The 15,123-nt window shown below is 41.5% G+C and overlaps 1 protein-coding gene across 1 annotated transcript in view; it reads left to right on the top strand.

Moving 5' to 3' along the window:
* The first annotated feature begins 9,499 nt into the window (after positions 1-9,499).
* The window catches only part of EPSTI1 (epithelial stromal interaction 1), a 39,773-nt gene continuing 34,149 nt past the window's right edge, over positions 9,500-15,123 (top strand). Inside the window, exons 1-2 of the mRNA XM_060769247.2 lie at positions 9,500-9,684; positions 14,428-14,486. Coding sequence (XP_060625230.2) covers positions 9,542-9,684; positions 14,428-14,486 — 202 coding nt within the window. The 5' untranslated portion in view covers positions 9,500-9,541. The remainder of the gene's footprint in view (positions 9,685-14,427; positions 14,487-15,123) is intronic.

Genomic DNA, 15,123 nt, shown 5'->3' on the forward strand with positions numbered 1-15,123 from the left:
AAATGTGAGAGACTCTGATATAAACTTTATTTCTTTGGCAGATGATAGAAAAGTTAAAGTATTTTCTTGTGGTGATCTTTATATTGACAGTCTGAAATGTACTCTTGAGAATGTGTACTATGTACCAGAAATTATGTATAATATTCTCAGTGTCAACAAACTTTTGGATGAAGGTTTTGAGGTGTCTTTAAAGAAAGAAAAGTCTATGCTAATTGATCTTCAAGGTAATGAAGTGCAACTGAGACAAGAAAAGGGATTTTTTGTTTTAAAGTCTGCTACAAATGTGTCTGCTTGCATTAAGCAGATACCTGATAATCCCAGGCCATTACACGACAAATGTATTCATGAATTTCACAGGAAAATGGGTCATTTGTCATGGCAGTATCTAAGACAGACAGCTGAGTTGTGTGAGATTCCTATTCAAGGATGTAAGAATTTTCTAGATTGTGAAATTTGTGCAGCAGAAAATCTTAAGAAAGCTCCTATAGCAAAATACAGTGCTAGAGTTTCAAAAAGGGTCTTAGAGCTTGTCCATATTGATGTATCTGGTCCTCATCCTACTTCTGTAGGCGGGTCGAAATATTTTTTGATTTTGGTAGATGATTTTTCAAGGCTGAAGTTCACCTTCTTTCTAAGAACTAAAGGTGAAGTTTTTCAAAAAATTTCTGCTTGGCTGAAGCTAATGCAAACACAGTTTCCTGAGTACCCAGTACAAGCTTTTCAGAGTGATCGTGGTGCTGAGTTTATGTCCAAACAAATGCAAAATTTGCTTGAAAAGTTTGGCATAGTTCACAGGTTAACAAATCCTTACTCACCCAGTGAAAATGGGGTTGCAGAAAGGTGGATAGGTGTTGTAAAGGTTGTGGCTAGAAAAATGTTAAGAGATGCTAGTTTATCTGATGGATTGTGGGCTGAAGCCGTGGCAAACGCCACCTTTGTGCTCAATCGTTCTTTTTGCAAAAGTGTCAATAGTATTCCTTATGTGTTGTTTTTTGGAAAAACTCCTGATTTGAGTTCAATCAGAGTTTTTGGAAGTGACTCATATGTCTTAATTCCTTCTCAACAAAGACATAAAAAGGATTCTATTTGGAAGAAATTGAAATATCTAGGCCCTGCTTCTGAGTCAAAAGGTTGGAGATTTTGGTGTGGTAATAATAGGGTGTTAGTTTCTAAAAATGTGAAGTTCCAACAACACAGTGGTTGGGAAAGGATTCATTCAAATAAGGAAGTGTTTCTGCCTTTCAATACTACTCAAAGGCACACACCACTAACCACACAGCCAACTACACAGCAAGTTTCACAGCGGCCTGCTACACAAGTGCAATCAGTTTCACAACAGACTGCACAGCAAAATATACAACCAAGCACATCTCAAGATACACAGTTTGGAACACAAGTGCAAGTGAAGCAAGAATCTGTTTCTAGTCAGTTACAAGGCAGTAGTCCTGTAATTAAAAGGACAGAACCTCAGAAGAGAAAAGCTGAAGCTGAATCTTCTAGTTCAGAAAGTACTAGCTCTAGTAATTCAGAAACTGATGAGACTGATGGAGGAGATAGTACTAGGACCATTCCTAGGCGCAGTTCTAGGACAACTAAGGGTATTCCTCCAAAGAGATACCATTGTGAAGTTGTGAAAATACAAGAACATGACTGGTCTGAACCTCAAAGTTATAAAGAGATGTTGAAAAGCAATGCAAAGTGAATTTGATGCTTTGAAAGATTTGCAAGTCATGGAGAAGTCTAAAACAGTTGACAATGTAAAGGTTCTAAGTTGTCGTTGGGTTTATAGACGTAAACAAACAAAGGATGGTGGTTTTTTGTACAAAGCCAGGTTAGTTGCTAGAGGTTTTGAACAGATATATGGAGAAAATTTTAATGAGATATTTAGCCCCACAGTGTCTGGGGAAGCACTAAAAATAACCCTTGCAATTGCCAGTAATAGGAATTTAAAAGTCAAACATTTTGATGTGAATACTGCGTATCTTCATGCAGACTTGGAGGAGAAAGTTTATATATCTGCTATCCCAGGTTTTGAATCTGACCTTCCTGAAGGGACTTATCTTCTTAAGAAAAGTCTTTATGGTCTTAAACAAAGTGCACGTAATTGGAACCTACATTTAGACAAAGTGTTGACAAAGTTGAATTTTGTTGCCAATAGTTTTGATCCTTGTTTGTACTCAAAAGGAAGTGGAGACACACAAATGTTTATTGTAATTTATGTGGATGATGTGTTATGTATTGGATCTGAGGAAAACATTCAGGAAGTATTTCAGAATTTGAGCAAAGTATTGAAAATCAAAAATCTTGGAGATGTTAATAGATATCTTGGCATAAATATTGCCAGAAATGAAAGTGGTTTTGAATTAAACTAAACTGACAAGATTTATGATCTTTTGAGAAGAACCAGAATGGAAAATGCAAACACTGTTAATACACCCATGGCTCTTCAGTTTTTACAACATGTAGATGGAGAAGTGTTTGATAACAATTTCATTTATCGTTCAGTTATTGGCTCTTTATTGTACATTGCAAACAACACAAGGCCTGACATTTCTTTTTCTGTTGGTATCCTAAGTCAAAGGATTCAAAATCCCTCACATACAGACTGGGCTGGAGTAAAAAGAGTTCTGAGATATTTAAAACAAACTGCTGAAAAAGTTTTCAGAATTTGTCCAGATGACAAAAAGTCTTTAGAAATACATTGCGATAGTTCTTTCGCAAATCTAAAGGAAAATAAATCTGTTACTGGATTTGTAATAAAATATGCAAATACACCAGTGTGCTGGAAGAGCAGAAAACAGAACATTGTGGCATTAAGTACTGGAGAAGCTGAATTCTCAGCGTTGTCTGATGCTTTGACATCAGCAGAATGGCTAGAATCTTTGATTAAAAGTCTGAACATTGATTTAGAATTGCCAATACAAGTTTATGTTGATTCTCAAACCTGCATCGCTTTGGGTAAAAGTCAAAATATGAATACGAAGTCTAGATACATTAATGTTAGATATTCAAATGTGCAACAATTTGTTAAGGACAAAAGAATTGTTCTCAATTATGTTCCTTCAGTTGAAAATGTTGCAGATATTTTGACGAAACCTCTTACTTGTGAAAAACATAACCAGTTTTGTGAAAAATTGAATTTATGAATGTATAAATATGAACTAATATAATTTTGTGGAGGAGTGTTAGAAGTATTGTAAAATGTGCAAAATTATATTGTTCATTGTATGTATTTGGTTATATTTGTGTAAGTAAGTTTGTGCCTTTAATTGCTGAAATGCTTGTGGTTTGGGTTTGGTCAATTGGGTGCAGGTGGATCTCATTGCTGCTGTTATAATGGTTTGCATCTGCCTGCAGTCTTTAGGTATTGGTCTTGGATTTGGTTGGAGGTTTTTGTTTAGGGTCTGATGTCTGATTTCTGAGTTTCCACTATGAAGCTATAATAAAGTAAGCTTCTGCTGTAGTATTGTTATTTTTTATTTGATATTATAACTCTGCTGACACCATCATTGGTGAAAGTCACAGTTTCCCTGGTTGTGGGTGAACTACAACTCCCAGAACGGAAGATCAGTTCCCCCCAAACCCCTCCAGTAATCACATTTCAGCATATCAGGTATGTGTGCCAGATCCATCAGGGTTTGGGTTCACAATGCTCTCTGGATTTATTTATTTATTTATTTCATATACTTGTACCCCATCCTTCTCACCCCCAAGGGGGGATTCAGGGCAACCTCACAGCAAACACCATTCAGTGCCATCATAATGATAAGAACAATTAACAAATTCATTAAAGCAAAACATTAAATAAACAGTTGTTAAAACATGCCAATTAAAATCCAGGTCAGGGTCAATTCATTGTCACTTCGAAATTGCTTGTCTTCTTTATACAAGCTGCTATTCAATGGTCAAATGCAAGGTCCCACAGCCAAGTCATGAGTTTCCTTCTAAAGGACAGGAGGGAGAGGGCCAATCTGATGTCTTTGGGGAGGGAATTCCACAGACAGGGAGCCACTGTTGAGAAGGCCCTGTCTCTCGTCTCCACCAATCGCGTTTAGGTGAACTACAACTCCTATAGATCCCTCCAAAGACTTCCAGTATTTTTTGTTGGTCATGGGAGTTCTGTGTGCCAAGTTAGTTCCAGGTCCATCACTGGTGGAGTTTAGAGTGCTCTTAGATTGCAGGTAAACTATACATCTCAGTACCTACAACTCCTATAAATCATGGTGAATTCTCCCCAAACCTCAGTTTGCTGCATGCCATAGAAAAGAATAGGAAAGGGTTAAGGGAGAGGCAGTTGGCAGGGTCATGCAAAAGTCAAACCAGTGGAGAGAGTAAGAAACACTGGGATGTCTGTGATGAAGGAAACACAGACAATCTAGGATGAAATTGTCCCCATATGAAAGCATTCATTTCGGTGGTGAGCAGTATGGTGTTTGTGGAGGACATTGGCAGGGCTCTTATGCATGGTTACTGTGCTCTCTATAAACTAAAATGTCATTGGAGGGAGGGCCATTGGTGTCTCCTGAGTAATGGGAGCTATAGCTGTTTGTGGAGGCAAGAGGTTGTCTGTGTAAGTGGACACTCCAGGCACACACATACATATTTTCACTTTTATTATGTGGATGGATGGATGGATGGATGGATGGATGGATGGATGGATAGATAGATAGATAGATAGATAGATAGATAGATAGATAGATAGATAGATAGAAGCAGAAGCTTTGGGTAACATTTAGGAAGGGCATGCATCCCAAGATGTTTGTTTTGCTGTCTGCCCCTGTTCAGAAGATTGCACCTCGCTTTCTGTCCCTGTAAGAATTGGATTTTAACAAATCCAGTCAAAAACTATAATGAAAGCCATTTTAAAAAATCAAAAGCCAAGCATAATAACACAGTTAAATGCCAGCTGGGAACTCAACAAGAATAAAAAAAAATATGAAAATTTCATTTTTTTACCACGTGGAGTGGGGGAAAAAAATGAAAGTTCAAACTTAACAGCCTGTTACCTGCTTCAAAATTGTTTTTGTCTGGATATTCTTCCAATGACACTCCAGTTCTGCATGCAATCCTTGTTTTGAAATGCACAATTTTATATATAAATCTAGCTGTCAGTTTACTGGTTGACACAAGTAAATACAGTACAATTTAGTTAAGTATGTTTATTTAACATACACATTTGAACAGGATGTCAGTTAGGACAGTAAGTGACAATGAGATTGAAAAATCAAGCAGATTTTAAGACAAGACACAGATTTCAAGATGAGTATTTTTAAAACAAAAAACAAAAAACAAACCACACACACCCAAAATCACAACACTTGCCAAAATATACAGTATTCTAGTGCTTGCTATTAGATGTTTTATCTTAGAATACAAATTGGTGGTCTCTTCAAGATGAATCAAAGTATCCCCAGTGTGATCTCTTTAAATACAACCTAAGTCCTCCCTTTAAGCCCTTTAATTATGTCTATTGGCAATATATTTTCAACAATTACTCTTTAGTGGGTTGCTGTGAGTTTTCTGGACTGTATGACAATGTTCCAGAAGCATTCTATTCTGACGTTTCGCCTACATCTATGGCAGGCATCCTCAGAGGTTGTGAGGTCTGTTGGAAACTAGGCAAGTGGGTTTTATATATTTGTGGAAGGTCCAGGGTGGGAGAAAGAACTCTTGTCTGCTTGAGGGGAGTGTGAATGTTGCAATTGGCCACCTAATTCAAACAGATCAGAGTTCTTTCTCCCACCCTGGACCTTACACAGATATATAAACCCCACTTGCCTAGTTTCCAACAGAACCCTCAACCTCTGAGGATGCCTGCCATAGATGTAGGTGAAACGTCAGGAGTGAATGCTTCTGGAACATGGCCAAACAGGCTGGAATACTCACAGCACACCAGTGATTTCATGGCTGGCCATGAAAGCCTCTGACAATAATTACTTTTTATTCCTTAAGGTTTGGAAAATCTATACCAAATAAGCCATTGTGGGTTTTTTCCAGGGCCCATTTAGAAGGGAAATTTTTATTTGGTATGCTTGTATACCGCTAATATCTCAGCCTGTGCGGCGACTCATTGCGGTTTACAACATGTTAAAATATACAATTCATTTAAGCATATAAAATTAAAATAAAAATACATACAAAAAACATACACAGTATTGGGCCACCAATACAGATCGGGACATCTCATAGTTAAAATCATCATCCAATTCGTTATCTTGATTGCTAATCCATGGTCAGATAAAACATCACATCGAAGGTCAATTGAAGACTTGCTCAAACATCCAGGTTTTTAGTTTTTTCCTAAATGCCATTAGCGAGGTGGCTGATCTTAATTCAGTAGGGAGGGCATTCCAAAGCCGGGGGGCCACCACAGAAAAGGCCCTATCTCTCGTTCCCACGAGCCGCACCTGTGAAGCAGGTGGGATAGAGAGAAGGGCTTCTCCTGAAGATCTAAGGGTCCTGGTGGGCTGATAGGCCGAGATACGTTCGGATAGGTATGTAGGGCCAGAACCGTTTAGGGCTTTAAAGGTCAAAACCAGCACTTTGAATTGGGCTCGGTAGCTAATCGGTAGCCAGTGAAGCTGGTACAGCAGAGGAGTTGTGTGCTCCCTGCGTCCAGCCCCTGTTAATACCATGGCTGCCGCCCGTTGGACTAGTTGGAGCTTCCGGGCCGTCTTCAAAGGCAACCCCACGTAGAGAGCGTTGCAGTAATCAAGACGGGATGTAACCAGAGCGTGGACTACCGTGGCCAAGTCAGACTTCCCAAGGTACGGTCGCAGTTGGCGCACGAGTCTTAACTGTGCGAATGCTCCCCTGGTCACCGCCGAAACCTGGGGCTCCAGGCTCAGCGATGAGTCCAGGATCACACCCAAACTGCGAACCTGTGTCTTCAGGGGGAGTGCGACCCCGTCTAACACAGGCTGTAACCCTATACCCTGTTTGGCCTTGCGACTGACCAGGAGCACCTCTGTCTTGTCTGGATTCAATTTCAATTTGTTCGCCCCCATCCAGACCGTCACAGCGGCCAAGCACCGGTTCAGGACTTCGACAGCCTCCTTAGTAGCAGGTGGGAAGGAGTGACAGAGTTGGACATCATCTGCGTACAGATGACACCGCACTCCGAAACTCCGGATGATCTCACCCAGCGGCTTCATGTAGATGTTAAACAACATGGGGGACAGTATTGAACCCTGAGGAACCCCACAAGACAAAGGTTGTGGGGTAGAGCAGGAGTCCCCCAGTGACACCTTCTGAGACCGACCCTCGAGGAATGACCGGAGCCACTGCAAAACAGTACCTCCGAGACCCATTCCCGCGAGGCGTCCCAGAAGGATACCGTGGTCGACGGTATCGAAGGCCGCTGAGAGGTCGAGTAGCACCAACAGGGACACACTCCCCCTGTCGAGCTCCCGACGGAGATCATCCACTAAGGCGACCAAGGCTGTCTCGGTACCATGTCCCGGCCTAAAGCCAGACTGTGCCGGATCTAGATAATCCGTGTCTACCAAGAATGCCTGGAGTTGTGAGGCCACCACACGTTCCATGACTTTGCCCAAAAAGGGAAGATTGGAAACAGGCCGATAGTTTACCAATTGAGTGGGGTAACCTGCCAGCCCCCTACTTAGTTAATTGAGTTCAAACTTGTTTTGCAAATTGTTTCTGGAGGTTCTTCAGGTCATGCCTGTGGCAATGTAAATCCTGGAGGCGATGCAATCAGAATTAGATGGAAAAGAAGCCCGTTCTCTCTATGGGTTCATATCACTATTCAGTTAGAAAACAAGGTAGTTAGAGCCTGCCATCTGTAGACAATCAAGAAAAAAAATAAGCAACTGCCACACCAGGGAAATCAGCACGCTTGTTATTACCATGGAAAAAAGCAAAAATTATTAAATCAACAAACCCATACCTTTTGTCCTACATATTCAGAAATGTATCTGTGGAGACAATGCTGTCAGGCAAGTTCTTGAATCACAGGAAAATGGGTGATTTAAAACCGTTTGTCTCCTCTTGGTTTTGCTCCTTGTCCCATTTCGTAAGCTACTGGTACCTGTTTGTTTCTGATGCATTTATATTATTAACCCCCCCCCCCCCCGCCTCGTCCACACACACACACACAACTAAAATGATTAAGGTTCTGGAGAACAAGCCCTATGAGGAGTGGCTTAAAGAGCTGGACATGTTTAGCCTGAAGAAGAGAAGACTGAGAGGAGACATGATAGCCATGTATAAATATGTGAGAGAAAGTCATAGGGAGGAGGGAGTGAACTAGTTTTCTGCTGCCTTCAGGGGCGGCTGAACCCATTACGCAAATAAGCATTCGCAGTATACTTGATTTTGCCCAGGGGCGTTCTTGAGGCGCTCTTGGGGGAAAATAGACCTTGACATATGCGAGTTGTAGTTACTGGGATGTATAGTTCACCTACAATCAAAGAGCATTCTGAACTCCACCAATGACGGAATTGAACCAAATATGGCACACAGAACTCCCACGACAAACAAAATATATATCAGTGATTGGTTGGGGGGGGAGGGCAAAATACTGTTTGCTTACCACTGAAAATTACCTAGGGCTGCCTCTGGCTGCCTTGGAGACTAGGATGCGGAATAATGGCTTCAAAGGGGATTCCATCTGAACATTAGGAAAAACTTCCTGACTGTGAGAGCTGTTCAGCAGTGGAACTCTCTGCCTTGGAGTGTGGTGGAGGCTCCTTCTTTGGAGGCTTTTAAACAGAGTCTGGATGGCCATCTGTCAGGGGTGCTTTGAATGCAATTTTCCTGCTTCTTGGCAGGGGGTTGGACTAGATGGCCCATGGGGTCTCTTCCAACTCTAGGATTCTAACAACAATCCTATCTCATCAGCCAAAAGCTGGCCCACACTTCCCATTTGTTAAAAATGTTCCTCATTTTAATTATTGTATTGTTTTAAGTGGGTTTTTTTTTTTTTGCACAAGTAAGATATGTGCAGTGTTCATAGGAATTCATTCATTTTTTTTTCAAATTATAATCCGGCCCGCCAACAGTTTGAGGGGCTGTGACCTGGCCCTCTGTTTGAAAAGTGTAAGGGCCCCTGATCTAGATTATCAAATCAGATAATCCACATTATCTTCCTTGAACTGGATTGAGTCTACACTACCATATAATCCAGTTCAAAGCAGAGCATCTGGATTGGATTTGGCTGTGTAGAAGGGGCCTCAGGAAGAACAGCCTGGGCAGCCATGCCCTCAACTGTCGGGCAGGGCCTTTAAAAGGCTGCTAGGTCTCCTCTTATGGCAGTTTCCACAGCTAACTTCTCTGAGAGTCACTTGCATGGCTCCAGCTGTGGAAATGGTGCAGGTGAAGAGAATAAAGGTGAGGGAAAGTTCAGAGAGCGATCATGGCTAGAGGGACGAGGAAAGGGAAAGAAGGAAGTTGTTGCTTGCTTGCTTTCTGCAACACCCGGCCCTTTGGAAAGGGAGCATCCCACAAGAGAAGGGAAACTCCAGGGTTCGGTTTCGTTTCGTTTGTGAAGACGGACAGAGCCATTCCCCCGCGACTGAGAGCGATGAGTTGCCCAAGAAATGGAGCCCGAGGCTGTGGAGCCTGCGATGCGTTTTCGCCACGGGGCGGGCGTCTAGACGCCAGGGATCCCGGAGCAGCAGGGCAAGAGGACTGGCAGCAGCAGGAGCAACAGCGCCCGGAGCAGCAGTAAGTCAGTCTCCCAAGCGGGGAAGACAACAAGGGGATTGCCTTGGGAATCTGTTTCAGTTTTGTCAAGTAGGTGGGAAAGTATCAGAAAGGATCACAGTTTAGCAGTGGAAGCCTCCTACCTTTCAAGGCAGCCTGTCTGGTTTTTGAAGCTACCTGGTTCTTATATGGATGGGAGACTGCCAATGAAGCCTAGGTGCTGCTGAAACCTTTCCACGCAGAACCCTTTTTGTTTTCCCACCAAAGTTGGGCGGTGTATATGATAATCTATATTATGACCACATAATGAGAAGACAGGAAAATGAAGTACTTTGGCCACATCATGAGAAGAAAGGAAAGCATAGAGAAGACCATTATGTTGAGGGGCCGACCAAGGGCAAGATGGATGGACAATATCCTTGAAATGACTGGCTTGACCTTGAAGGAGCTGGGGGTGGTGATGGCCTGAGAAAGTTTGTGTGACCCTGGTCCCCTCGGTAATTTGATGGTGTTCATCTTCCGGTCTCAATTCAAGGTGCAGGTGCTTACCTACAAAGCCCTAAACGGTTTGGGACCCGCCTACCTGCGTGACTGCATCTCCTTATATGAACCCACACGTTCCCTTTGATCATCTGGAGAGGCCCTGCTCACGATCCCACCTGCATCGCAAGCGCGTTTGGTGGGGACGAGGGACAGGGCCTTCTCTGTGGTGGCTCCCCGACTCTGGAACTATCTCCCCAAGGACATCAGACAAGCCCCAACGTTGACAATCTTTAGGAAGAGCCTGAAGACCTGGCTGTTCCAGTGTGCCTTTCCAGAATAGGAAACTCCCTGGCATTATGTCCCAAATGCACTTTGTTAGAGATTCAGGATTGTCTGCACATTGCACTTACCTCCAAAAACCTCTACATGTTAACCTGTCAAGACCAGCACTTTCTAATTTGTCCACTACATTTGGCCCAGCCTTTAGGTTTTAAATGTGTCATGGTGTCATTGTTTGCTTGATGTTTTATTATTTGCTTATGAGTTTTATTGTTGTATTTGTATACTGTTGTTTGTTGGCAGCCTTGGCCTTTGTAAGCTGCATCGAGTCCTTCGGGAGATTTTGTGGGGTATAAATAAAGTTAATAATAATAATAATGGTGGTGCATAAGGATTTGTCTGTGGATTGAGACTTCCTCTTTCAGCCTGGTCTTTTCCTTTCCTGGGTGTGTTTTTCCTTCCAATATCTTCCTGATTCCTTCTGAGGGGTGGGCCCTGACTCCTTCCCTTGTTTGGGCCCCCTCTTCCCCTGCCAAGTACCCTTTCATCTCTTTTTCTTCTTCTACATCCTCTGAACCAGTGGTTCTCCAGCTGTTGGTCTCCAAATATTTTGGCCTTCAACTGCCAGAAATCCTAATGTGCCGTCACACCCAGACCCTATAAAATTAAAACTAAGATGTGCTTCTCTCTTTGTCTGGGTGGACCGCGGGGGTCTTTCTTTAGAAGCTCAAAATTTCTCAGCAACTGAGGCCACTTCAGGTTTGGAACATCAAACAGAATATTTATTTTCAAAGTCCTTGACAGACTTGGCACAGCTTGAAGAAGTTACAACACAAATAGTCAATTTGGTAAACCATAGAGATGATCTTTCTTTCTTTTTCCTTCAGTTACTGAGGTAACTTCCCCAAATGGTAGAAAATATCCTGGGATCCTTTCACCCTAACCCTGAGCTGGTATGGTTAGAAAAAACAGGTTTTTCCCTATCTATAGCTCAAGGTTATCTTTGGAGATGAAGTAATGCTCAATAATATTCAATAACTTTTCTATAACTCAATTGCTCAATTACTCAATTGCTAGTCTATCTATCAATCTATCTCAATTAGCTTCTTTATATAACTCAATCGTACTTACAATGATTTTTTCAGAGCTACCTGCCTGACCAACAGCACATCTGAAGCTTTCTTTCTCTACTGAAGAAGGCAGGGGAGATTCCAAAATGGAGATCTCAACCCAAGAAAAAAGGTGGTCCCTAGACCCAAAAAGATACTTTTCTAAACCAATAACTGCAGAGGGCCTGCAGTCTGGCTTTACAGACTCGGATACTGTTTAACTTTCAAGGTGCTGCTGGGTCTGTAGCAACCCTGGGGAAATGCAAAGGAATACTATCCCATGCAACTATGCTCCTGGAAGACAGAACAACTAACAGCTGGTAAATTGGCTAAGAATTCTGGGAGTTGTAGACCAAAACACAGGTTGAGAAGCACTGCTCTGGACCATCCTTTTGTGTTTAGCAGCTCTCCTCTGTCACAGGGAGAATGTCCCTACGGCTTGGGTGGTAGCCTCAAAATATAGTCTTGACTCTCGTTAATTCTATTTTTTGGTGGTGCTTTTAACAGTGAAAACAAGTGTAACAATATTTACCATAGAAGGTAGTGTTATAGCCTTGTTGTGATTCTGCAAAGGGTTAAATGTGTTTGCTCCTTGTTTTGGTAGATTTTGCAAAAAGGCTATTGTGTTAAATAGAGTTCTGTCTATGTCTAGAATACCCTGTATGCATAATAAAATAAGATTTATGGCCTTTACCCAATGTGCTGACAATTCTTGTGAATTCCATAGCTTTCTAGTATCTCAGAAAACTAGAACCTATCTTTTTCTATTACCCAAAACTACACGAGCCTTTATCTTTAACTTGGCTGCCATGAAAATATAATGAGAATTTACCCATTCTGCGAGAGAGAGAGCTCCAAGTCCAGGTAGCAGGAGACAGATGATTATCATCTTAGTTTTGTTCTGGGAAATAAAAGTACATCATTTCCTGCTGCAGAAGTATTTGCACTGGTACTTTAACCACTTCTATTCCCCTCCCCTTAACATATATGGCTTTTGTCAGGAGATATAACTCCATTTAAGGCTGCTGGAGATGGCAAAGCCATGCTCAGTTCCTGTTAATCTAAAGTACCAGGTGTAAGTTTAAGTAAAGGGAAGAATAAGCTAGAAGGACCATTTCATATATCTTTGGCTCCTAATATTGAGTACTGTAACTGTGTGGCATAATTATGTATCAATATACAGTGATCAACTTGTGGCATAAAGCAGTTAAGTATAAAGCCATGGAGAAAGCCCAGGGTGTGATTGATAAGAGGATGGCACTTGCATCCCAATACAAAGCCTATCCTAATGCAAATGCGGGGAGGTAGTAGAATGTGTAGCCCGCCTTCTGGCTATCCTAATCAGCATGGCCAGTGGCCAATGATAATAAGAGTTGTTTACAATAACTCCTGAACTAAGATGGGATGTGTTTGTACTAAAGGTGTTGGTTGCTCTTGGTTATAGCCTTCAAGTCGGCTTCAACTTTATGATCTTGTGAGCGACAGCTCTCCAAGGCACCATGTTGTTAACAGCCCTGTTTAATGTATTGTCGAAGGCTTTCATGGCTAGAATCACTGGGTTGTTGTAGGTTTTTCGGGCTATATGGCCATGTTCTAGAAGCATTCGCCTGCATCTGTGGCAAGCATCCTCGAAGGTTGTGAGGTCTGTTGGACCTAGAAAAATTGGGTTTATATATATCGCAATATAAACCCAATTTTCCTAGTTCCAACAGACCTCACAACTAGGTTCTTGTGGGTTTTTTCGGGCTATAGAGCCATGTTCTAGAGGCATTTCTCCTGATGTTTCGCCTGCATCTATGGCAAGCATCCTCAGAGGTTGAGAAGGTCTGTTGGAAGTAGGAAAAATGGGTTTATATATCTGTGGAATGGCTGGGGTGGGGCAAGGAGCTCTTCCCTGCTGCAGTTAGGTGTGAATGTTTAGCTGATCACCTTCATTAGCATTTGAAGGCCTGCCTGAGTCTGGGAAAATCTGTTGCTGGGAGGTGTTAATCTGTGCCTGGTTTTTTCCTCTCTGTTGTTTAGCTGTTATAATTTTAGAGTTTTTTAATACGTCAGAAGAAATGCCTCTAGAACATGGCTCTATAGCCCGAAAAAACCCACAAGAACCTAGTGATTCCAGCCATGAAAGCCTTCGACAATAGACCTCACAACCTCTGAGGATGGTTGCCATAGATGCAGGCAAAACGTCAGGAGAGAATGCTTCTAGAACATGGCCATATAGCCTGAAAAACCTACAACAACCCAGCCCTGTTTAATTTTGAACTCACAGCAACACATTTTCTGGTCACTTGCCTGAAGCTGAGGGCCCTTCCATGCAACTATAAACAGATTGAACTAATTTATTGGGCAGTGTGGACTCAGATATTCCAGTTCAAAGCAGATATTGTGGATTATCTGCCTTGATATTCTGGGTTACATGTCTGTGTGGAAGGGCCCTGTCTAGGATAGCCAGTACCCTATTTTCTCCCTCAGTTTCAATTGGATGACCTCCTTAGACTGGCTGTCCATCATATCAGTATCTTTTCATTTCTTGATGAAGAGTTGTCTTTACAACTACATCAGTTATTCTTGATGTATTCCATGCAGCTACTGGAAATATCATACTAGATGCTTTAAAAAAACACATTCAGAAAAGTTAAATTAGCGCCTAAAGCAGAAATGGGAATCATGCAGCCCTTCAGTATTGCTCACCATTGGCTACATTGGCTAGGAATGATGCGAGTTGCACTCTGACAATATTTAGAGCACCGCACTGCTCTAAAATCTTGATGAACACATTTTTTGGAGGTGCTACCTAAACCTCTATATTTGTAAAGTCCTATATCTTTTAAATGGCATACTATTTTAAACCATACAAGCAATTAATTCATCTCCCCCTTTTTTCTCTCTATAGTTCAGATGCATATGTTATGATAGCCCCAAATCCAACAAAGAGGGATCAGTTACAGAAAAGTAAGTATATGGCTTAGCATTGGTCTACTATTTGAATTTTGCATAGAATTAGCTCCTATATTCTGCAGACTGTGTTTGAAACCTCACTTCTGCATTTGATATTTCCACCAAAATGCTGATTTAGCAAGTCAGATATGTCTATTGTGTTTCATAATATCTGTACGATTCCCACTACAGTGAAATGGGTCATGAGCGGAGTGATTAACATGTTTACTTTGAAATAAGCACAAGTGATTCTATACATTACTTCCTGAAATAAATGAATTATAAAAATTGATTGAAAATTTCGCTTTATAGATCATTGGTTGGAGTCTTATTGGAATATTACATTAATGTGTCTGCTTTTTCCAGACCTAATGATAGGCTGTTTTGGGTCCACAGACTTTGTCTATATACCTTTAATGTCTTCTTTCTTTTATTATTGCCCACACTAGTGTAAGTAGTGTGCATCAAAGTATTTTTAAGTAATACTTCAGGAACAAGAGAGAAACCCATCTCAGACCCCTTCTACATTGCCATATAAAATCCAGATTATCTTCTTTGAACTGGATTATGTGGTCATGTAGACTCATATAATTCAGTTCAAAGATGATAATGTGGATTATCTGCTTTGATAATCTGGATTATATGTCAGTGT

This window comes from Anolis sagrei, chromosome 3 (assembly GCF_037176765.1).
Source record: "Anolis sagrei isolate rAnoSag1 chromosome 3, rAnoSag1.mat, whole genome shotgun sequence".
NCBI classification, from domain to species: domain Eukaryota; kingdom Metazoa; phylum Chordata; class Lepidosauria; order Squamata; family Dactyloidae; genus Anolis; species Anolis sagrei.